General features: G+C 38.2%; 1 protein-coding gene across 1 annotated transcript in view; it reads right to left on the bottom strand.

Moving 5' to 3' along the window:
* Positions 1-24,996, bottom strand: part of MTMR7 (myotubularin related protein 7) — a 45,877-nt gene extending 20,881 nt beyond the window's left edge. Inside the window, exons 1-7 of the mRNA XM_058192004.1 lie at positions 23,784-24,996; positions 13,116-13,238; positions 11,210-11,372; positions 9,140-9,297; positions 5,266-5,394; positions 4,641-4,775; positions 62-194 (exon numbers count right to left, since the gene is read on the bottom strand). Of these exons, the coding sequence (XP_058047987.1) occupies positions 62-194; positions 4,641-4,775; positions 5,266-5,394; positions 9,140-9,297; positions 11,210-11,372; positions 13,116-13,238; positions 23,784-23,807 (865 nt within the window). The 5' untranslated portion in view covers positions 23,808-24,996. The remainder of the gene's footprint in view (positions 1-61; positions 195-4,640; positions 4,776-5,265; positions 5,395-9,139; positions 9,298-11,209; positions 11,373-13,115; positions 13,239-23,783) is intronic.
* Positions 24,997-25,468: the final 472 nt, after the last annotated feature.

Here is a 25,468-nt window from a genome sequence, read left to right on the forward strand (position 1 = left end):
CCTTAAGAAAAGACAGATGAATCTCAAGCTGCCCCCAGCATCTACAAAGATAAGATGTTACCTTCAAGCATTTTTTGAAGACTGCTTCGCATAACATGGATATTCTCAATACCTATGAATTGAAATTTGATGTTGGAATAGTTGTCTTCATTTTCGTACCCTTTCCCAACTGCTCGGTTTGCCATTGCATTGAGCTGCAAAGATCAAGGAAAAAAGAATACCCTTCAGACCTCTGACATAATGTTCTTTCCTTTATAATGCAGAAGAAATAAAAACATAACCATATGCCAAAAGAAAGAAAGGGAGGAAAGAGCCCTCCACAATATAGGATTGTGAGTTTTATTAGTGAAAATACAGGCTGCATTCTTTATTTTTTTAAAAGCCATGAAATAAAAATGAGATCTGCTGTCACCTTTGCCTTCGACTACTTCGGAGCTTTTACATTCAACAGTGATTTCAATTGTACAATTCATCCAGAAGATGGCAACCTCTCTTCAGAGCCACAGAATACTGACCCGATCTGTTCTAAGATGCCAAATTATTGTTGACCTTAGCTGACTTGTTAGAAGAACCACTGAGTTAAGAATGAGTGCTTTTTAAAAGAGGAAGAATAAGAAATGCTATTGTGTTCTAGAGACAGAACTCACTTTACATGTGTGTGTGTGTGTGTGTGTGTGTACCTTCAAGTCAGTGTCAAGACTAGTCCCTGCAGGTTTTTTTGCAAAATTTCAGAAGTGGTTTCAGAAGCAGAAGTTTGTCTGCTTCCACCAGTTGAGAGAAAGTGACTGGTCCAAAGTCACCCAGCTTTGTGTCTAAGGCAGGACTTGGGCTCAAGGTCTCCCAGTTTCTAGCTATGGCCTTAACCACTACACCAGACTGTCTTTCTCACCTTACCTACTGACAATGTAATCAAATATATGTTGAAGCATAAAGACCCTTTTGGGTGCTGTTGCACTCAATAAAAAGGCAAAGGTCAACAAGTTGTTGTATGGCCTGTAGTACAGGTCTGCTGGATTGAATATGCATTTCCTAGAATCTAGCAAATCCTGTTAATGTTCTGGAAAGTTTCCTTGACCAGCCACACTGTGCTTGCACAAAGGCTATCTGCCCAACAGGGAATGTTGACCATATTACAAGTAAGCCTTTGGACGTATGCTCTAATTTTGTAAAGCTGGAGAGCCCTCTACTGCTTGTCACAAAATGCAAATAAAGTTATATTTATTATGACTGCAAAAGGAAAATATCCTAATAATAAAAATTATTCCACAATGGAGGAGGCAGCCTTGGGGAGAAGCAGATTCTTCTTTTTTGGTGGTATTTAGGTAGATACAGGGTGGCCATCTGTTAGGCATGATAGAGTAATTGATTTTGGCATTCGAGAGAGGACTATGACCTCTAAAATGCTTCCAAATCTTATGTTATGTGTTTCTCTATTTATAGTGAGGCTATAATAGCAATTGTCTGCACAGTCATAAGAGTATCCGAATCTTTGTTAGCTGTTCTGCAATTTCAAGAAATGCAAGCAATGCTTAATAGTGGAATTCTGCAAATTTCTACTTTTAATTAGCAGGGGAGATTTGTTGTCTGCTAGAAGTTATAGTCTCAAACCAACCTATTTTAAAGGGCAACTACATGTGAGACTGAACTTCAAGGCTGAGCTTAGTTTTGTCTCATCTTTCATTTTATCCAAATAACAACTATTATTTAAATAAAATGAAAAATGAAACAAAACTCAGTTCAGCCTTGAAGTTCAGTCTCACATGTTTTTCAAATAATTGATAAAGAAATATCTTCTCTCCAACTTTTCAAGTGAGTAATCAGCAGTGGTGGGATTCAAATAATTTAACAACTGGTTCGCCTAGATTTCCACCCTTTGTCAAAAGGCTGTTTCCAAGTGTGCTTGTCTGCACATTGGTCTTGCGGCTGTTTCAGCCTCCTGGACGGCTCTTTTAAGAGGTGAGGTTTTCCGAGGAACAAGGAGGGGAGGTTACCATACAGACAAGGAATCGATGCTCCCAAGACCTCACAAAGGAAAGTGAAGAATTGGGGGGAGTGGAGGGATTCCCCCCTCCCTGTGGAGCTGTGTGCAGGAGGTATTGGTCAGTCTGTGGGCAAAAGTGAGAGGGTCGAGGAATTTAGTTGACAGCATGATCAAAGCTGAGCCAAATGTAGAGGAGACTGTGGGGTTAGTTTGGCGAGGCAAAATATTCCCCCACACCCTGGTATCAAAATGGATCCTGGGTGATGAGATGCAATGGAGAAATGGCAAATGGAGCGACCAGCCCGAGGGAAGGAGGAGAAGCAGAGAAAGCAGCCTCCTCCTTCCCTCATGATGGCCGCTCCATTGCCCATTTCTCCATTGCACTGCTGTGCCGCGGAGCTTGCCCCACCCCCCACCCCCAGGTGCCCTTGCTTTCCGCAAGAAAGGTGGTCAAAGAAAGAGGATTCCATCACGTGCGGAATGTGGTAATTAAACCATGGCTTCTTAAGATGCCATCTCTGTCACTGGATAAAGCGAGAAGAGTGACTCAAGACAGAGAGCACCTCCAGGCCCAACAAAGTAAAAGAAGAAGAAATGCGAGAGGAGCGCCCACCCACATCTCATTTCTGCCCCTGAACAGTTTGCTTCTCCTGCTTGTGTTCAGGCAGGGAGTGAACAATAGAAGAGGCAGAGTGGGGGGGATCGTATCAAGCCAGAAGCCTTTAGGTGAGGTGCTTTCTTTATCCACCTTTCCTGGGGGATGCGAGGGCTTTTGGGCAGTGGTGGAAGGAGGAGAAAGAGAGAGAGGCCCGCAGGGTCATTGGCACCTTTCCTCAGTGGCATCTCAAACCCGTGGAGGATGGCAGGGCAGCTCAGATGTCATTACTTCCTCCAAACATTTCTTTGCCTACCTGATTTCCAGCTCCATCACATTTCTCCATCGCATTTCTTGCTGTTGTGTATAGGGAAACAAGTTTGTGGAACTAAAATAAAGTTCAATCAATCAATTCCAACTTCGCAAGATAATTTTTTTCACGAGAAGTTCAAATTTTTGTTTCCCTGCACACGACAGCGAGAAACGTGATGGAGAAATGTGAATGAGCTGGAAGTCAGATAGGCAAGGAAATGCTTGGGGGATGTGAGGGCAATTGGGCTGTGGTGGATGGAGCAAGCTCTTCTGCCTACAGAACCCTCATCTTTGACAGCTGACACTGAAAGGCAGAGAAAGAACTTCTGGGAAGAATCCAGTTGGCCTGGGAGTCGGGAATACTTTTCCTTTCCCACCCCTCCCCTCCCCATCTGCCACCCCCAAATTGCACTGATACCAAGGTGGGCGGGTGGCTAAGGGTGCCAGACAATGGGAGAAGAGATGGCAAGAGGAGCCCCATCTCACTCCATGCACCCCAATGAAAGGCAGCAGCAGCCCAGCCACTTTGCTTCCCCGCCCGCTCTGTTGCTAGAAGCCCCCCCCCTCTCTGTTCACCCAGTGCCACAGTCCACTATGCAGGGCAGGAAGGGCGTACCTGCAGCAGGGCAGTGGCCGGCGGCTGAGCGTGCTTGGCGAACTGCTCAATGAACTCGTGCAGGTAAATGTAGAGCATGCCCAGGTGGCAGATGCAGGCCGGGAGAGTGGCCTTGGTTGGGTGCAGGAATGGGACATCTGTGGGGAAGGAGGAGAAGGAGGAGGGAGGGTGATGGTTCGGCCCTGTGGAGGAAAGGAGGGCTGCTGCCATGCCCACCTGCAGGCCACTGCACATGAAGAGGGTGCCTGGGTAGCCGCACAGTGCCAGCATTAGCTCATGGAACATGGTGCAGCAAGGGGACTGGGCCTGAGCCCCATTTCGCAGGAGCCCCAACAATGCCCCCAGTCTCCTTGGGGCAGAGCTGCTCCTGGCCACTAGATTGCCCCCCTGCCGAGCCCGTTGTCTGCTGAGGCTGAGGCTGCCCGGCTGAGGCATCACTTGCCATCTACTGAGGCACCTGGACTCCCGGTGATGGATGGGGTTCTTCAGGCACTTAGCTTGATCGCCTGTTTAGTAGCTGCAGCCTCTCCCTTGGGCACCTTGTCAGAGCTGCCTTGGGATTTTGCCTGCGCAGACATCATCTTGGAGAGGGGAGGGAGGCTGGTTAGAGGACCGCCAAGATACCAAAATGACCTCAGAAAAGATCATTTTCTGGCCTTTCTGGGCAAGACAAGGAGTGGTTGGAAGGGGAGGGGCAAGCTGCAAGGCAGGGCCAGGCATGGTGATTCAGCGGGTTTGCCGAACTACACACAAAGTTAACTACAAAGTTTGGCCGAACCTGTGTGAACCAGCTGAATCCCATCACTGGTAATCAGTAAGTTCAACTCTTTCAGTTCAAGCCTCTCCCCATTCATTAATATATTTGCTTATTGAGAAAACTAATTTTAGGACTGTAAACACAATTTCCATTTCTATGCAATCCTCCAGACCAAAACGTATGTTGCTAATGACCTAATAAAATAATATTTCTATTTGCTGAAATTTACAAACAGAGCTTCCCTTCAGTGCAATTAAAAACAGTTTGATTCACTTTAATGAGCTTCGACTTTTTTTGGGGGTGGGAAATTTCAAAATTTCTTAGACATTTCAGCCAACACTCGGCATAAAAAAATACAACAGAATTTGAGGCCTCTTACTTTGGGGCGTGTATCAACAACATAGATAAAATCACTTCCAGGATTTGCCTTTCGGATCAACTGTAGCATTTGTTCATCTTCCAGGCATCGAGCGCTGAAGCCTGCTAGAGGTTGGCTACTGCGACATATGGAAGCCTAGGAGATAACAAGAGAGAGAGAGAGACAAGAGCAACCATATGCTTTATTGTGAAAATATTTAGTAAGTTCAAGCTTGGTTATAATACTCTGGTTGTGGTTAGTTCCTTTTGTGTTCTCACAGCAAACTGACTCATGATTTATTTGTCACAAACAGCCATTTTGAATTTTCCAGATGATATGATGCCAATCAAATGTGTTTCCTGAATCACATAGAAAAAATAAGATTAATATAATTAAAAACTGATCAATAAATCAATTAAAAATCTCTAATAATTTGACAAGCAAATGTATGAATTTTTCTTATCTATAATAGGACTATAGTAACCTCCATCTTTAAGAAGAAATCAAGCCAGATAAGGTATGTCCCATCCTTTGACTGGGAGCTATTTTTGTAATCTTGCTTGACACAAATTCTTTCAAAATCATTTCAATACTCAAAATCAGGATATATTGAATAAATTATTTAAATTTTTAATTTCATGCTTACATTATTCTGCTTGTAGTAATAGGAAAGTGCTGGAAAACGCCTCCTACTACGAAATTTAGAGCTTCCCACAATAATATGAGCAGTGGCTGATTTGGGTACGTAGATGTCAGTAGGATATGAATCACACACCTGTCCCAGAATAGAAGAAAGCAAAACTGAAGATTTTTTACTGATTTGTTCAAGCAGTCTATACTGTATAGCAGGGGTGTCAAACTCGCAGCGTCACCTTGGCGTCACGTGATGTATCACAACTTTTGTCCCCTTCACAAAACCGGGGGTGGGCGCAGCCAGCGCATGACGCATCCAACACACAGGCTGCAGGTTTGGCACCTCTGCTGTATAGCAATGTTCTCACCCCTGCCAATTTTAAGAAGTGTGGACTTCAGTTCCCAGAATTCTCCAGCCAGTCATGCTGGCTGGACAATTCTGGTAGCTGACAAAGTTGAGAAATACTGTTGTATATATTTATTTTTTCAAACACTCTGCGATGAATTATTCCAAACTGCTTCACAAATAATTATCTTATACATGTGCAGTGAACAAGAAAAATGAATGACAATTCTAAGAAAAAGTTAAAAAGTGCAAACTTTCTTGCGTGCCTATATATTACCATAATCAATCTTCAAATAATCTAAACAGTATGATACAGCATTTATAACTGGAGGCCTATTGGGAAATTCTGACAGGTTTAGACTTTGTCTATCTGAAGTTTACCAACAGAAAAACTGCAAAAGGTTATTTCGTTTTTTTTGCAAAAATGACCAGATTACAGGATTAAGATGAAACATAGTATCATGAAACATGATATTAATCCAACACCGTCCTCGTCAAAAACAGTTCAGATGTTGGATGCAATTTCTGGAATCTATAGGCTAACATGAGATAAAACCACTAGATAACCAATCACATAAGGGAGTAAAGAGAAAGAATAAATAAAAAAAAGAAAAACATAATGAAATATAGAGTGATGGAAAGGATGGAAATCCCAGTTACCAAGTGGGAGATATAAGAAACATACTCAAGACCCATAAAAGGACTCAAATGCCTGTCCATTAACGCTCAAAAGTTTAAGGAACAAACATGGTGAACTTGAAGTATTAGTACATAAACGCAGATGTGATATAGTTTCCATTGCTGAAACTTAGTGAGATAAAACTCACAACTTGAATGTACTGATAGAAGGATACAAACTATTCAAAAGAAACAGACTAATAAAAAAGGAGGCAGAATTCCATTATATATAAAAGATCACTACATCTCTACAGAAATATACAAAACCAAGAATGAAAACCTCCTAGAATCCATATAGGTCAACATAAAAGGAAAAACAATGACATTGCCATAGGCGTATACTACAGGCCACCCAACCAAGCAGAAGAAATAGATAGACTCTTTGCTAATCAATTAACAAATGTATGTAGAAACATGCCAGAGTAGTAATGGGAGATTTTAAATACCTGATATCAATTGGCAGACAAACTCTGCAGCAAGTGGGACATCAAACAGATTCCTAACCAACTTAGCTGACAAGGTAGAGGAGGTAACAAGAGGAAAAACTATACTGGACCTAATTCTTACTAATAGAGAAGTAATAGAGGGAGTTGAAATTGCCGGAACCTTGGGCGAGAGTGACCACTTCATACTGGAATTCAATATGATGCAAACACAGGTAATAGAATATAATCCAACCAGTGCCTTAAACTTTAAAAGAGCTGATTTTAACAAACTCAGAGAGAGCCTAAGCAAAATTTCATAGATAAAAATCCTAAAGGAGAAAACAATTCAAGAAGTGTGGGAAACACTGAAATATATTATCATAAAAGCCCAGTCCAACACAATACTACTGAAAAAGAAAAGCAAGAAATCCAAAAAGAAACCAGCAAGGTTGCACAAAGATCTCTCTGATAAACTGAAAGACAAAAAGGATAAGTACAAAAAATGGAAAGAGGGACACATAACTAAGGCAGAATATCAGCACAAACCCTGAATCTGCAAAGATGAAGTCAGGAAAGCAAAGACTCAGAATGAGCAAAGACTTGCAACAAAAGTCAAAGATAACAAGAAAAAAGTCAAGGAAACAGTTGGTTCCACTAAAGAGAGAAGATGGCAAGGAAGTAACAGGGAGTAGAGAGAAAGCAGAGCCGCTTAACTCATTCTTTGCATCAGTCCTCACACAAAAAGAAACTATAGCCAAACCTACCAGAAATGTAATTGTAAAAGACAGACTAGAAATAAAAATTAAAATAAAGAAAATGGTAAGAGAACACCTGTCTGACTTCACTGAATATAAATCACCTGGACCTGATGGATTACATCCCAGAGTTCTGAAGGAGCTGGCAGATGTTATCTCAGATCCATTGTATCACATGTTTAAAAAAACTTGGAGCACCAGGGAACTACCAGAGGATTGGAAAAGAGTTGATGTGGTTCTCATTTTCAAAAAAGGGGGGGAAACAGACCCAGGAAACTACAGACCAATCAGTCTAACATCAATACCTGGAAAGATACCAGGAAAAAATAATTAAAAAAACAGATCTGTGAAACTCTATGATAGAAACAAATAAGTTATAACTAGTAACCAGCACAGGTTTGTTAAAAACAGATCATCCTAAACCAATCTTATTTCATTCTTTGACAAAATTAGTAGACCAGCGAAATGCTATGAACATAGTATATTTAGACTTCAGCAAGGCATTTGACAAAATAGATCACAACCTACTTCTTGGTAAGCTAGAATAATGTGGGATAGAAAGTATCACCACCAGATGGATTTTTAACTGGCTGACAAACCGTACTCAATGAGTAGTCCTTAATGGTACTACATCTACATGGAGGGAAGTAAGCAGGGTACCACAAGGTTCCGTTTTAGGCCCAGTACTCTTCAATATCAGTATTAATGCCACTTTATAAACCCTTAGTAAGGCCACCCCTGGAATACTGCATCCAGCTTTGGTCACCACCTTACAAAAGAGATGTTTAGACTTTGGAAAAAGTACAAAGAAGGGCAACTAAGATGATTAAAGACCTGGAGACTAAAACATATGAAGAATGGTTGCAGGATTTGGGTTTGGCTAGTCTAGAGAAAAGAAGGACTAGGGTAGACATGATAGCAGTATTCCAGTATTTGAGAGGTTGCCACAAAGGGGGGGAGGGTAAATTTATTTTCCAAAACACCAGAGGACAGAAAAAGAAACAATGGGTGGAAACTAATCAAGGAGAGAAATAACCTGGAATTAAGGAGAAACTTCCTAACAGTGAGGACAATTAACCAGTGGAAGAGCATGCCTTCATATATTGAAGGTGCTTCAACAATGGAGGTTTTTAAGAAGAGACTGGATAGTCACTTATCTGAAATGGTATAGGGTCTAGTCCAAATGGTATCTGGACTAGAAGAGTTCCAAGGTCCCTTTCAGCTCTATTCAGATTCTGATACCTCTGGAAGATACCAAGTTGGGAACTCTATCAATCCAGGAATACATAAAATACAAGTGTCTTCCTTCCTTTACACTCTCTTTCCAGAAGTTGATTTAACAATTATCAATTATCCATGATTTATGTACTGGGAAATTGTATTTATGAAATCAAAGCAGTTTCTGAAGCTAACTTCAGAAGCTAATTGTGTTTAAAATCACAATTTCTCAGGTAGGATGGCAGGGAAACACCAATTTTATACATCTGAAATAAACAACGAAGCAAGTTTTATACAGAAGACTACAAGGTACATAGCTTAATATTTACTGGTTCAAGTATTTCATAATTAATTGAGCTTCTGAGTTATTTGGAAAGTGATGGAAACAGAAGTCTTTCACACACTAATATTTTGAATCACAATATTTAGACCTCAGATCATTTGTTTTCATGAACGGCAACTCACACGATAATCTCTATTGACGTCACTAATCTGCCAGTAATTATTTGGAATTCCCATACGATTGTATTCTTCCATTAAGTTTGTCAGATTCCAGCCTTGCTCTCGTTCTTCTTTGTTTAATTTTGGATTGAAAGAAAAACAGTACAGTTCTTCGTATTTCACTGAAAACAAGAAAACAAGACAGCTGCTATTTCTTCACTAGAATTATTGTTGTTATTATTATTAATGCAAAATGGCAAACACTAACATTTATTCGCTTGATTTATTTGCTTAATTGTTCCAACTGTTCATGTTTTAAATCCAGGGGATAAAGCCAACTTCTTTAGAAAGTTATAATTGTAGAAATGCCAAACAACAATTACAGAGTGGACTTCAGGTCAGTTCTGCATTTTCTTTGTCTGGACACTTTTAAGATAACATTTGGGAGACAGCCAATACAGTATTCTCCTTGAGATTATTTGGTAATTTAATTTATACCAGGTAGACAAAGCAGATGAAAAAAGCAGAAACATTATTTTTCTCTCTGTGTTTTTATTTTTTATTTTATAGTAGATGGGCTTTGATTCACGCTTACTTTATCTAGTGTAATCAAAGCTAGAAACAGCCACTTTAATGTATGGGAGTTGAAATTATTTTTCACATTCTGACATAACATGGATTGAGCCTTTAGACAATTAGAAATACTTGGAGGCAATGAAGGGGCAAATGATGGCACAGAAATGAATGCCATATTGATTACAGCCATTGGCAAAGCATATAGTCGAAGGCAAAGAAACAACAGTTATAGTTTATATTTAAATAATGCTTCCATGGACTCCATAGTCCAAGCGATAGTTAGAAATATAAATTATATTTGAGGTTGGACATTTGCTTCAGAACAAACTATTTTCCCAATCATTTTTATAAATAAATGAATCTCATAAATTAGGAAGGTTTGGGAACTTAGAGGGGCAGTTGCAACAAATATATCATCCATGTAAAATCACCCAGGGAATTATATTAGAGACACAGTTTTTACAATGAAAGGACATTTCCATAAAACATTCTTGTCCCATGTCAAGATTAATACTGAAAATGACAGAGAGAAAAAAATTCCAAACATAAAAGAATGATAAATCTGGATGGAATTAGCTAAAAAATAAATGGAGATTCTGAATTTTTTGGTACCAGAGTAGAAATTAACAGCCTTTAGGGAAAAGACCAAGAAAAAAACCAGAGAACTAGCAAAAAGAATAAGAAGAACATGAGCAAGAGCATGAGTAGTTAAAGAAAATACAACTGAATACAACAACCAACCATATCAAATGTACAAAACAGATTTATGAAATAAATCAGAATAAATTCAGATCAATGGAAACTTTTGTTGAAATAGAATCAGGGTGAAATGCTCCCGGTTCGGACCGGATCACCTGATCCGGTAGTGATGGTGGCGGGTGGTTCAGAGAACTGGTAGCAAAAATCCCTGCCCCCACCCGCCCTAGCTGAGCCGTATGATCATCAGAGGGTTTTTTTTTACTTTTAAAAGCATTTTTTCCTCAGCTGAAAAAATGCTTTTAAAAGTTAAAAAAAAAACTCTGATGATCGCGCAGCTCAGCTGGGATCGTCAAAACCCTTTAAAAGCATGTTTTCTACAAGCTCTTCGACTGAAGAGGTTGTAAAAAAATGCTTTTAAAAGGTTCTGGCGATCAGGCAACTCAGCTGGGATCGTCAGAACCCTTTAAAAGTTTTTTTTCTTCTGGCGATCCCAGCTGAATTGCCTGATCATCACAGGCTTTTAAAAGCATTTTTTACAACCTCTTCATCCATAGAAAAAATGCTTTTAAAAGTTTTTTTTTTAAAAGTTGGCCACGCCCACCCAGTCACATTACCACCACCACTACCAAGCCACGCCCACAGAACCGGTAGTAACAAATTTTACATTTCACCCCTGACTAGAATCCAAACAACTCAGCCTCCTAAGAGTGAGATTTATAAACAAAACAGAGGAGTCACCCATGCCTACAAGGAAGTAATTTTACTCAGGCCAACTGCCAGCACAGACGTATGGGTACCTCCTGAACTTCCATGCTATACCTGGGCGTGCCAGACGTATCAGAGAAATGTAAACATTGTGGCAGTCTCTTTCCTGAGACATGATGAATTGAATGTTCTGGAAGTTCTTACAACGAATCAACATTGGGCAACCAGAAGCTGATGTAGCAAGTTTCTCAACTGAAGAGATCTGGCTGTGAAGAATCTGATGAAGAAAAATAAGTCAATCTAAAGAGAAGCTAAATATATTCCATTTTATAAATCAACATAATCAAAACTGTATGATGTGTCTTTAACAACATAAGTAGCATGTTGAACAAAGTTTTAGCACTATACAAGATCACAGAGAGCTAGAGCAACTGAATCCTGAATCAGTAAGGGGAGCAGAAGATCACTTAGTAGAGTGGGACATCACTTAACTACATCTGCTGGAAGGAATGCGTACAAACCCAGCTCTCATAGAGGAAGCTATCATTAACTTGTTCACTGAGATCCAAAAATAAGCATTTGATGTATTTTATAGTTCATATTCTCCTAACAGCTTTAGACAATATAAATGGGAATTTCCCCACAAAAACAACTTTGCGAGGTATGACAGGCTGAGGAGAAAAATAGCTCCAAGTGAATTAACAAAAAGGTCTAAGTGTTATTGTTTCGTTTTATGAAATTGTTCGAATGTATTTTTAAATACTATTTACTTTCAATATATTTTTAATTAGAACAATCACAGAATGTATTTTCACATATGCCTGACATCCTGAAATTCAAGTATTATTAGAGGTGGTGAATTTTGCCTTTGTTTAAAAATCAAGGAGACTTTAATCCAGAACTTTGGTTTCTGGATTCTTTAAAGGGGTTTGAAATGCTAACTGTGGTCACTTGAAACTACCAACTTAAAAAATCCAGGGTGAAAACAGAGCTTTCAGAATGGTAGAATGCTACAAGGAAGAGATTAGAGCAATTATTTCAAAACTGACATATGCAGGGAATCTAAATGTGAAGAGCATTCAAAAGGTGGAGATAATCCACGAGAAGAAAAAAAGAGCGAGCATTGTCCCTTCCATAACCAAGAGTCCCAGTATTCTGTTCTTACTGGCTAACACTTTTAGGAATGATACTCTCAGTCGGAGAATGCTGCCCCAGGTCCAGTGAAATTACTGGTAGAGCTCTAATTTCCAGGTCATCTTCTTCACCTTATTTTCTGCCTGAGCAAAACTTGCTACGCATCTTTGTGAGGAAAGTGAGAGAATGCCGTTTGTTTTATGATCTCTGGAAGCAAAATATTTTGAGCTGGCCCTGCCCTTGAAGAACCTAAGTAATGTGGTTGCTTTTTGGAATTTCAAGAGCAGGCAGGTCTTCTATTCGATGAGATGCATGGGCTCCTTGGATAGGAGATCTATTCTTTCCAGATGAACAGACTATTCTTCTGACTATGATAGTTCATGATCTGTTGTTATAGAAATAAAAAAATATTTTGCCCTCCAGATATTTTTGAATTCTAATTGCACTCTGGACAACGCTCAAGACTGATAGCATCAGTAAGTTGGTTACTGTATTTGGAAGACTTAAGAATTACTGAAGTTCCTTCATACCTACTTGCTCTTTCAATGATTTAAACTTTTTTGCTTACTTAGAACATGTCCAAGCAGAAAATAGACCTCTGAATACCATGAGCTGTTATTGTGTGGATGCTGGCACTGACTGAGGGGTTGGACTTAGTGGCATAAATGGCCTCTCCACTGTGAGTCAAGGATTCAGAGGGTCCTTGAGGGCTAGGAATTTTTATGACTAGAGATACAGATAGAAGTGAACAGTCCCCAAATATTCACAAAGTGTTTTAACAGACCTAATTGCCTTTCTGTTTGTAGAACATTTTATGGTTCTAAATATACGTCACAGCCTGTGCAGGTCACTGAATTTATCAAGATATAATCGTAACTTGTCATACCCATGTCTCCTTACGATTGTCTGGCTCATTTTCTACAAAGATGACATGAGTGGCTGTTAGATACAGAGTCCCTAATGCAGTTCTTTTGGAAGATATTCCATCAATGAAGCGCACATTTTCCACCTACAAACAGAGAAAGGCACAAAATCACCAACGCAAAACTTCTTAGAAAGTGTTTTAGAGCTATATTTTTTCTTTTAGAAATGTGTTATATCCTGTAATGCTTTGATATCGTGCTAAAAGATGCAGCACCATTTTACCAATGTCACCCCTCTTCAGTGTTTACATTTCAAAGTGATGAGTTGCCATCTGCTTATGTAAAAGCTATGATTCTAATTCAGCAAATGCTGTGAATCAATCTGACAATAATGAATACTGCCCACAGCACTGCTCACAGGCATTTCCTTTTAAAATAAATATGTTTTATGAATAAATCTATTGCTAGCAAACATCCCTATCTTATCTGAGACATCTGAAGATTGGAGTTAGATAAAAGAGAAAAAAAAAACCAGAATATACCTAGAACACTTAGAAATATATTGCATTCAAATCCATTGTTATAAAAAACAACAAACCAATTGAGAAGTCAAAATTTACTCATCTCTTGCCCATAATGACAGTTGAATTATCAAGTTTAGACATTTTTTTCCTATGGTTAAAGGCAGGGGTGAAATCTAAAAATTTTCCCTACCGGTTCTGTGGGCGTGGCTGGGTGGTCAGATGACTGGGTGGGCGTGGTCAATAACAATAAATAATAAAAATAATAAACGAAGTATACAAAACAATAAGAGGTACCAAAAACCAACTTTCACACTTTACACACACACACACACACACACACACAAACACAACTGACTCACACATACACACACACACAAAATGCCACATACAGCTTTGTGAGATTTTGTGTGTTTGTGTAGTTAGAGTGAAACACTACAGAAACACACCAAATCTCAGAAAGCTGCACAAATATTTCATTTTATTATTTTATTTTATTTATATTTTTTAGATCAGGGGTCTCCAACCTTAGTAACTTTAAGGTTTGTAGACTTCAATTGCCAGAGTTCCTCAGCCAGCAAAGCAGGCAGATTCAGTTGCTCACTGAGGAGATGGATTTTAGGCAGGCAGATTCAGTTGCTAGCTGATGCAACTGATGTAAAGCATGGCTTTGCCAGCCCAAAAGGAACAGCAATTATAGGTAAGTGGGGGAGGGGGTGATTGGGTGGGCATGGGCTGTTGTAAGAGGTTGTTAAAAATGATTTTAAAAGCCTGTGATGATCAGGCAACTCATCTGGGATCACCAGAAGAAAAAAAGATTTTAAAAGCTCCTCTGATGATCCCAGCTGAAGTTTCCTCATTGCAGCCCAGAACCTCTTAAAATAATTGTTTTAACAAGCTTGTAGAAAACATGTTTTTTTAAGGTTCTGGTAATGAGGAACTCAGCTGGGATAGCCAGAGGAGCTATCCCAGCTATTTTTTTTAAACAACCTCTTCGGCCGAAGAGGTTGTTCAAAAAGAGAGTTTAAAAGGTTCTGACACCCCAGCTGAGCCACGGGATCATCAAAGGCTTTTTTTTTACTTTTAACGGCATGTTTTCGGCTGAAGAAAAACTGCTTTTAAAAGTTAAAAAAAACAACCTCAAGTGATGGCGCGGCTCAGCAGGGGCAGGGGCAGGGGCAGGGATTTTTGCTACCGGTTCTCTGAACCACCAACTGCCATCGCTACCGGATTGGGCGAGCCGGTCTGAACCGGGAGCATTTCACCCCTGGTTAAAGGTACTAATGATGGCAACCTTTATTACCTTAATCAGAATTAGCATTTCCATGTGACCTGGGACTTTGCTAAACCAAATTCTCATGGTCTATATTTAGATTCATGGCTACTTTCCATTATGTCCTCTGAGAATTTAGTTTGGTAAAAGAAATTTAAGACTAAAATCCCAGAACTTAAAACATTAGTTGAAAAAAATGGATTATGAGTCCCTGATTTCTTGGCTGAATCTTACATGACTGTATCTTGGCTACTTTTTAAATGACCTATGTCAAAAGCTGGTCACATCAGCCGAAAGCCAAACCACTTTCATGGCACATTCTTCTAGAAAACAGATCCACTGGGAACTATTTTTGTGCATCTCATATTTTTCCCAGTGGATAAGTGAACTTTGTTATATTAAATCTAAATTTAGGCAGTTTATAGCCAGATCAAAGTAGTTAGGCCCATAAAAAATTTCAGCGAAAAGATGGGTTAATTTGTAGAACATGCCGTATTTCTGAGACTGGAAGATAACTCTGCAACTGATACAATCCCCTTTTAATAAAATGAATGTAGGATGCAAGGAAAACCCTATATAGAGACACCAAACCCCTGAACTACTCCCTTTCCTCACTCTGATAAATGTATGCATGAGTTGCACTTCTATGCATACGTGAACATGTGTATATATGATTGTAGCTGAAACTGGAAAAGCAAGACCAATCCCCAGTCTAGTAAATACCCATTATGTAAAGATCTGCTTCTCAATCCCATCAAGGAAATGGCCAACTCTTTGTGTCTGTACACACATATACACATAAACAACTTCCTTGCACTGCAGTGGGCCATATCATCCCAAGGCTTCATTCCTATCTGCAGTAAAGATTCCTGTCTAGATATGTCTGCAAATCTTCTGCCAAGATAAGCCTAGTGCTGAATAAGGAGTGTTGTAATTTATTGTGAGGCCAGGTGTAAAATATACCTGCCAGAAGCCACATTCCTCCACCCTCCCAAAAGAAAGAAGTGGGCCAAAAAGAAATCAAAGTTAACATAAAATGTACAGTATCATTATTAAATGTCGTTGTTGATAAAACAAGCTATCCCATTTATGACATTGATCCCCTATCTACAAATATCATATAAACCAGGGATCACCAACCTTTCGGACCTCAGGGACCAATAAATTCATAATTTAAAATCCTGTGGACCAGTAATATGGATTTTTTAAAAAAGATAAATAGTATTTAGTGCAATATAAAAAATGAAAATAATTTTTCTGTGGAGCACCAAAATTTTCTCGTGGACCACCAGTGGTCCACAGACCACCAGTCGGTGACCACAGCTATAAACAGTTCCCTTGTTCGTGGAGAATACACAAGTACAAGTGAGCATGCACATACCCTGCCTCTCTTTCCAACAAAAGAAGGAAGAAAAAAGTGACAGAGACAGGTAAGGAATCCCTGCACTGGGAAACAAAAGCCAAGAGAAAGCAGAGACCAAAATTGGATGGCAATGAAGTGAGAAGAGGAAATTGGACAGAAACGAAAGAAAAGGGAAGAAGAAGCCATGTTTAGGTGCTGTTTAATACACTGTAAATTAAGTTCATCTGACAAGCGTGCAACTCAACTAATGAAACTGTGTTCTTCCTCATTAAAAAAATACTTTACTAATTAATTACAGTAAACTGATTAAGCCGGCTAGGGAACAAGGGGACTGAGTTTTAAGCTTGTTCTCTCCCACTCAAAATAGTCTCCAAGCATCTGACAGGACTTTGACAGCATCATTTGTCTGATTTAGGCTAGTGAGATAAAAGCTGGGTAACATCAACATCAGATCTTTAAATACTGTCCTTTAAAACATGGAAGACATTTGGTTCTTAAATAAATGATGATCTCGTTCAAATCCAGGCAAAAATTTTAGGCTCAGGAACCTACAGCAGAGTTTAGATAAAAAGCAATAAGAATTAGAAACATTTTATATATTATAAGAGAAAAAAAATGCTATCTGGGAACTCAATTTGTTATAATGTGTTTAAAAACAAAAACTCTGATCTTATACATTTGAACAGTATGGATGTATTTGAAGAAAACCTTATTTTATCTGATTATTTGTTAGTAGCAGATATTAAATAACATAGAAATGAATGTCCAGTGGGCTGATCGCTTGCCCACATACATTATATGGAATTGAAATATTTATTTCAAACTGCGTGTCTGGAAAAAATATTATTATATGTTAAATTATAAAATTCCTATATGGGCAAGTCCTTGGTATGCAGTAGAGAATATAAATATAGAACAGGAACAAGAAATGATTACTTATAAAGATCTTTTATATAATGAGAGGGGAAATTTACAACTAAAATCTTTGGAGACATTAAAAGAAGAAGGGAGGAATTATACTTGGTTTCAATATGGACAGTTAAAGGCTAGATGGAAAGAAGATCAGAAAATTGGTGTTATTCAAAATGAAGAAAATTTGGTTAAACAAATTAGAAATCAAACCCAGGGGCATATAAAGAGATTGTATAATGTGTTGATAGAAATAGATTCTGAAAGAGATTTAATAAAGGATTGTATGATAAAATGGGCACAGAATATTCAGGAACCAATAATGTTGGAAACATGGGAAAAAATTTGGGTTAGAAATGTTAAATTTACATAGCGCAGAATTTAAGGAAAATTTTTATAAGATGTTTTATAGATGGCATTTAGATCCTAAGAAATTATCATGTATGTATCCAGATATGCAAGCGAAATGTTGGAGATGTAATTGTGATGATGCTACATATTTTCATGTATGGTGGACTTGTAAGAAAATTAAGTCTTTCTGGATAAGAATTTGGTGGATTATGCAGAAGGTTCTGAAGAAGAAGATAAAGTTCCTACCACAATTTTTCCTTTTGGGAATAACAACAGACTGTACAGTGATTGAGACTAAATTGATTTTGAACTTAATAACAGCAGCAAGACTGTTGATTGGACAATATTGGAAGAAAAAAGAATTACCCACAATAGAAGAATGGATATTGAAAGTTTCCAATTTGGCTGAGATGGCTAAAATCTCAGCCTTCTTGAAAGACAGTACTCAAGAAAAATACCTAAATGAATGGAAGAATTGGATTGATTATATTCAAAATAGATATCAGATTAAGAAATTTCAGATTGCCTTTGAATGAAGGACGTTGTTTTTTATTTTAATGGAAGAAGTCAGGTTATGTGAGAGAGAAGGATTATAATTGTGTTAGATTTTAAAAATTTAATGTATGACTGTTTGTTTATTGAACTATACCTTGTGTTTGCTCCAGGAAGTCGGGTGGGGGAGGGGGGAGGAGAGGGGAAAAGTTTAATTGTTGTTGTAAATTAAAAAAGCAAAGAAATATTTATTTCAAACCATGTCTGTCCACTAGGATCATTTTTCCCTTATGACCTTGATTTTTGTAGAGGAAAGGGACAAAAGGTGTTAAAAAGAAAATCATCAAGGGGGTTATATATGATAGCAACTGCAATTTTTTGTGTGGTATAAATAAAAGAAGCCAAAAACATCATTTTTGATACTGTACGTCTTAGGGAGCAAGGGAAGAGATGGTAAAAATTAGATACTGAAGGGAATGTAAATGGCAAACAGATGTCAGGGACTTTCAGAGAAGAAATGTGAACATTGATCCCAGCAAGATTACTGGGAAGCCGTTCAAGAAAAAGGATGCTACACTGTGGGGGGGGGACTTTGTTCAGGCTGACTTCAGAAGAAAGGATAAATAAATGCTGTATCGCTATATAGCAATATTTGCATTAGATTTATCCTAAGGCACAATTTGCCTTGGACAGTATGAGTGTAGATTTGAATGAACCAGCCCAGGGGTGAAATCAAGCAGATTCTGACAGGTTCTGGAGAACCGGTAGCGGAAATTTTGAGCAGTTCGGAAAACCGGTAGTGGAAATTTCGAGTAGTTTGGAGAACTGGCAAATACCACCTCTGGCTGGACCTAGAGTAGGGTGGGAATGGAGATTTTGCAATATCCTTCTCCCAGGAATTGGGAGGGAATGGGGATTTGGCAGTATCCTTCCCCTGGAGTGGGGTGGGAATGCAGATTTTGCAATATCCTTCCCCTGCCATGCCCAAGCCACACCCACCAAGCCACACCACACCCACCAAGCCACGCCCACAGAACGGGTAGTAAAAAAAATTGGATTTCAACACTGAACCAGCCTAATTTAAAAATTCTATCGGCCAAATTGGATAAGACTTTCGATATGAACCAATAAGAACAAGATGCTTTAGATAAATTTGAAATGTATTTGAATGTGGATAGAAACGTAGCAAGTAATGAAAATAATACAGAAAGGATGGACTGAACTTTCAAATGAAATCGAATGATGCCTAAAATATCTACTTTAGGCATCATTCAATTTCATCTGAAAGGTAGCCCTTGACTTACAACCATTCATTCAGTGACCATTTGAAGTTACAGCACTGAAAAAAATGACATGATCATTCTTCACACTTACGACTGTTGCTGCATCCCCATGGACACATGATCAAAATTTAGCAACTGGCATGTATTTATGATGGTGTCCCAGGGTCATGTGATCATCTTTTGTGAACTTCTGTAAGTAGTCAATGGATAAGTAAGATTCACTTAACAACTTATTAAATTAACAACTGTGGCAAGAAAGGTATAAGATGAGGCAAAACTCACTTCCCAACTGTCTTACTTAGCAAAAAAAATTTTGGATTCAGTTGTGGCCATAAGTCAAGGACTGCTATAACTATCATACCAAAAAAGAGATATGAATATATTTTTACTGGATGTACAAAAGATTTTTATTAAGATTTTGAAGAAGGCTCTTTGTAAAAGGATTAAGAATTAAAAGGAAGGAATGCAAAGTAAGCGTATTCAACCAAGTTTAAAATAAAGAATTAAAGGTAGTCCTCAACTTACAAGATTAATTTAGTGACTGTTCAAAGTTATAATACCATTGAAAACAGCCCAACAGTTGCAAGAAAGGTTGTAAAATGGGGCAAAATTCACTTAACAACTGTCTTGCATAACAACAGAAATTTTGGACTCAAATGTCATAAGTTGAGGACTACCTGTACTTATATCTTACAACTCTTACTAGACTTTTGCTGATAAGGAATGAATAATAAGGATTTTCCATTTTTATTTTTAGCTAAGAGATATAGGGTGAAAAGAATATATGTTGTACAGTAATTTAATAGATGGCAATAAATTTACATAGATTTGGGTATTTGTTGGAATGAAAGGAGAAGTTCCTTTTTTCTTTTTCACACTATTTTTGTCTTTTATTTTTCATTTTTGTAGTTTGCTTGGTTTCTATTCTTTTCTATTGTAATTTCTAATACAATTTTTTTTAAAAATGTCCAGCTATCAATCAATTTTCAGCCTATTGCAATATACAATTAAGATAAAAAAATTACAAGATTTTAAACTTAGAACTGCTGCATTTATACAGCTTGAGGTTTTTAGTTTGTAACAGCTGTTTTACTTTATTGTTAGTAGTTCCTCTAGTATCTCTCATAGCCCTCTTATCAAGAGCTGGGTCCTTGAAACTTTATGTGCAAGTCTTCGAGTGAACGAAGCCTCACAGTTGCCTAAAGCAGAATTCAAGAGGAATATTCACCCAACCACTTCCCCTAGATATAAATAAAGTCCCCTTCAAACATAATAAATTGGTAAGTTCATGGATGTGTTTATGTAAGGTTGTTAGGGATTGTTTTTGTTTTTGTTAAACAACAATACAGAAGTGGTTTGGCAGTGCCTTCTTTTGTCTTTTATAAAACAATTTTCTTCAATCTATCAGCAATACAAAGTGGCATTTTGTAAGCCCAAGGCATATGAGGGGAATCAGATCGAAGGAACCTATCATGGTACTGGTCAGAATGCACAAACAAAAAGTAGCCACAAAACACTGGTGCTTCTCTCTTTACTTTCTCTTTGGAGTAAACTATAAGCAATCAGAGGCTGCCAAAACTTTTAACTTCCTATGATTTTTCTCTACAAGAACAACAACAACAAAAAAAGCATCATTTTTTATGTCCACATTTCATTTCCAAAATTGTCCCTGAAAGATGATCTTTAGAAACATTACAACTATGAGCTTGCCCATTAGAGTTTCCCACAAATATTTTGAAAAAGCAATTCAATTCTAAATGCTCTAAAATCATATTTCATGAAGTGGGTCAGATTGGCTGACCTAAAGGCTTAGTTTGAGAAAGGCACTCCAATTTTCTTCACCACTATAGATGTAAATATTTATGATGCTCTATATACTTTTCCCAAAGTCTTCCCATTGTGGTACTTTTTAAATATTCAGGATTCCATTTACAATCTAAATTATTCCCAGCATCTGGAAATAACTAAGATGAGGAAGATATTTATTGACCTAAATATCTAATAAGAAATAGGAAGGGGTAGGAGAAAACCTGGAACTGTATGAACTTGACCACACAGGATGGAATATTAAATAAACAGATACAAGAAATAAACTCTTAATGTTATTATTACTACACTCTACAACACACTAGAGAGGCATTTAGACTCTTTTGTAGAAATCATGTTAAATAGCTGTGTCACCTGCGGCATTCCCTACTTGTTGGGTCCAAACAAAGTATTTTCAACACAGGCTGATCAGGAATGTCCAAACTACATGGAACAGCCATTTTAGGTGGCTTTCTCCAGATCAAAATATGTACACCACATGTGTTTGGTCCAGGCACAGACACAAAACATAAATATGCCAACCCTAAGTGATTAAGAATGTGCAGAACAGAATAAAAGGCAACACTATTGTTGGCAATGTGTGCTGAGGAACACACTTCTAAGGAGAAGAAAAGGAATGTGACAGGTAGAAAGGAGGTAGGTAGAGATGAGAGGGCAGGAGAGATATCATGCAAGATTTCATAATGACTGAGGTGCTGGGAAGGTCAATATACCAAGTCAGGACCTGCCTTCAACTGTTCAGTTGAACTTCAGAACCACAGTATTCGTCAGTTCGAAACAAATTATAGCCTGCATCTCAGGCACAGCCATAGGGCAGATATGGTATACAAAAAGTTATTTGTTCCTCAATTTTGTTGTCATTTAAAGTTAAGCTACCATGGGGTTTATCATGCTGGGGCTACCAGAATGAACAAGCGAGTTAGTTTCCTGTGCCACTTTGCTGTTATTTAGTGCTGAGTCTTTCAAATTATGTTCCACAAAATCCTACCAGTCTGCAGGAAGTTGATGAAGTTCCATGAAAGACTAAGGACAACAAAAATCATTCAAATACAGCCAATTTTCTATCACTAGAGCGTTTCCTTTTCATCATTTGTTCAATATTTTATTTAAAAAACGTTTTGCAGCTAAAAAAAAAGAAAACCATGATCTACAGATCATTTGGATTTTTGCAGTCCAAGTATGAGCCCTACGGCTAGTGGTTGATTACATCTATCAATAGTTGTTTTAGTATTTTGCTGTTCTTCTGACGGCTTTTACTTTCTAAATTATTTTAGTGGTTTAAAATCATTTAAATCTATATTTATTTTTTTACATTAAATCTCATAACTAACCTAATCCCATAGCATGGAAGCAGGGCAGGCCATAGCAAAAATGATAGTAGTCAATGGAAGATGGATGCTTTCCTTTTAAAATCTTGTACTTTCAGTTCATTTATTCATTTAAAACATTGATATATCCACCTATCTTAACATAACATAATAACAGAGTTGGAAGGGACCTTGGAGGTCTTCTAGTCCAAACCCCTGCCCAGGCAGGAAATCCTACACCATTTCAGACAAATGGCTATCCAACATTTTCTTAAAAAGAACCCTTTTATTGGCTTATAACCAATAAAACAATATAAAACAGTAGGTCTCAGAAAGATCCTAAGTACAATAAGTATTCCTAAATTAGTGTTCCAATTTTAAGAAAGGCTTGATTTTTATTAAGCCAAAATATTTTATATGCTACTTCCTGGGGTGGGGGTGGAATTGTCTTCTATTTGTTACTGAGTTTATTCATTTGTTCTATATTTATGGAACATAATCATGCAAAAAAATCAGTTTAAAATTATGCCTTTTTGACATAAGCCAGAGAAAGAGATAAAAATGTCAAGATGATGCCTTTAAATGCAAACCACTATATTCTTCTATGTTCAAATGACATTTCATGTGTAGAAGCCAGAGGCCTAATTTCATAACCCCTAAGACAAGAAACCATTATTCAAACCCATGTTCTACTAGGACTTACCATAAACAATCAGTTGTAAAACAAGATTTTAAAACTTTAAAACAGTTTATCAATGCACAGGCCAATTTACTCAAATGTCACGAAAATAAACTTGTATCGCTTATCAGATTCAGGGATACTCTTCCAGGAATCCATTTTTATTCTATAGACCTAGAATCAGGCACCGCTTTGAAACCCCATAATATAATTCCATTTTCACCTATCATTTCTCCCTGGAAAGGAGGGGAGAAAGCGAGAGGGTTTTCTATCTCAATTTCAAATAAGAGTAAGATCGAAGGAGGGGAAATGATTTGCAGGCTGATGTTGCATTATTATAGGCAAAGGATGAGTAAGCGCAATTCTGTTTCCAACTATGTGAAGAATATCATCTGGTTGGAATACACCTCCGAGTTAAAAGGCCCTTCTCCCGAGCAGCAGTCTCATCTGAGGGGTGGGGGGAATAGATTCTTTAAACATTCAACTTTCCACCATTATTCCTTGCGTAGGTGAAGATTAATTCACCTGGAATCCCACGCGCAGGGGGAGGAATAATTGATCCTCCCTCTCCCCCGTTTCCCTGCCCCCCCACCCGCCAGATCCTGAACCCCCCCCCCAGTTTCCCCCCAGTTTCTTCAAGACGAGCCTCTATCCCTTCCGCTCCGTCTTTCTGGCACCGTACTAACCTTGGGCATTCTGATGTACTCCATAGCGACCAGATCTCGCTGCGTGGGATCCTTACACAACCAAGGGAGAGCGATGCACCATCAAATACCCGTGCATGCACCAGAAGGCAGAGGCGAAGAGGGGCAGGGGCGGGAGTGTTAGCGTATCGGGGGAAAAGTAAAGAGCAGTTGGAAAATCTTCACTTCTCAAATCGGATGAGGGAGAGGGTTGTTGTGATGCTCGCAGGTCAGGGCCGGGCTCCGCCTTCTGCAGCGGCTGCCATGCTGCTCTTTTCAGGTTTGGGCATCAGTCAGAGCCCGGTTCGATAGACCTCCAGGCCCTAAAGACTGACGCGTTTCAGCGCAAATGCTGCGCAGGAGCTACTCTTTATGCCAGCATCATTTGCCATCTTGGTTCCCAAGTTGCTCATTCCTTGTGTGCGTCAGGCTTAGATATAATATTCCTCTCTCTTTCTCTCTCTCCCTCTCCATCATCCTCTCTCCGCTAGAGAAATGCAACCATAATTTTATCTGCTTGAGCTTCACCTATTAGAGGGTAATTCAGCAGGTGGAATGAATGCAGAAAATAGGCTTAATTAAAAAGCCATTGTTAGGTGAACCAAGCTATGCACTGCATGCCAAAGCAGGCAACTTTGTGTTTTTATAACTCCAAAGAAAACAAAAGATGTCTTCTAGAAATAGATATTTTAAAAACAGATATAGCAAATTAACATAATAATAGACAAAATATACAATTGTTTGTGGTATAATGTACAAAATATAATAATACAAGTACAATTGATTGATTATGTGACATCAAGTCAGTGTTGACTCCTAGGGACTACATAGATATGATTTTCTCTATGATGATGTCTTTAGCCTGGTCTCCCAACCGGAGACCCATCATCACCATAACTGACTCCATCCACCTTGCTGTTGGTTGTCGTCTTCTTCTCTTTCCTTCCACCTTTCCCAGCATTACAGCCTTCTCCCAAAAAACTGTCTTCACGTAATGTATCTGAAACAAGTACAAAAGAAATGTTTTTAAAAAATCAAATAGAACAATAGCAATGCAACAATGGATTTGTCTCTTATAAAAATGGCTACAAGGCCATTTTTAAATAATAGGTTGAAATTTGACACATGGAATCATATTGTCCAGGCTAAGCATCCACAAATTCCACCAGACTTTGCTGTCCAAAAAAAGTAAAGATAGTGGGTGCATGACTGAAGCTCCATCCCTTTTTATATGAGCCATGATGCATGTAAAAAGAACCAGGATTTTATATATTTGTGGCCATCATCTGAATTTTTCTTTTATCCCGTTGCTTATGCCAATAGAGGCCACAGTTGACACATTTCATCAAGTTGTCCTTTGCTGTCTGGTACTTAAGAGTGTCTCTGGGGAACACATAAAGCCTTTGGGGCAACAACCCCATGATAAATCCAAAATTCTTCAGAAATACACTGTTTCCAAATTTAAATAATATTATTTAAGAACACATTAACATTCTTAAATCTGAGCTTCTTTCCAAGAATTTGGTTCACCACAGTGAGACTATTAAAATAAGAAGCTATGAAAAGGATAGTTAAAATACATGTTTTAACTTTTACATTTTTATTGCCTCTCTAACATAAAGGTAGAAAATGTAATTTTTAAAAAGAACCATTGTTTAAAATCACAAGAAATATAAAACTTTTAAAAT

The sequence above is a fragment of the Ahaetulla prasina genome, chromosome 8, assembly GCF_028640845.1.
Source record: "Ahaetulla prasina isolate Xishuangbanna chromosome 8, ASM2864084v1, whole genome shotgun sequence".
Taxonomy (NCBI): Eukaryota; Metazoa; Chordata; class Lepidosauria; order Squamata; family Colubridae; genus Ahaetulla; species Ahaetulla prasina.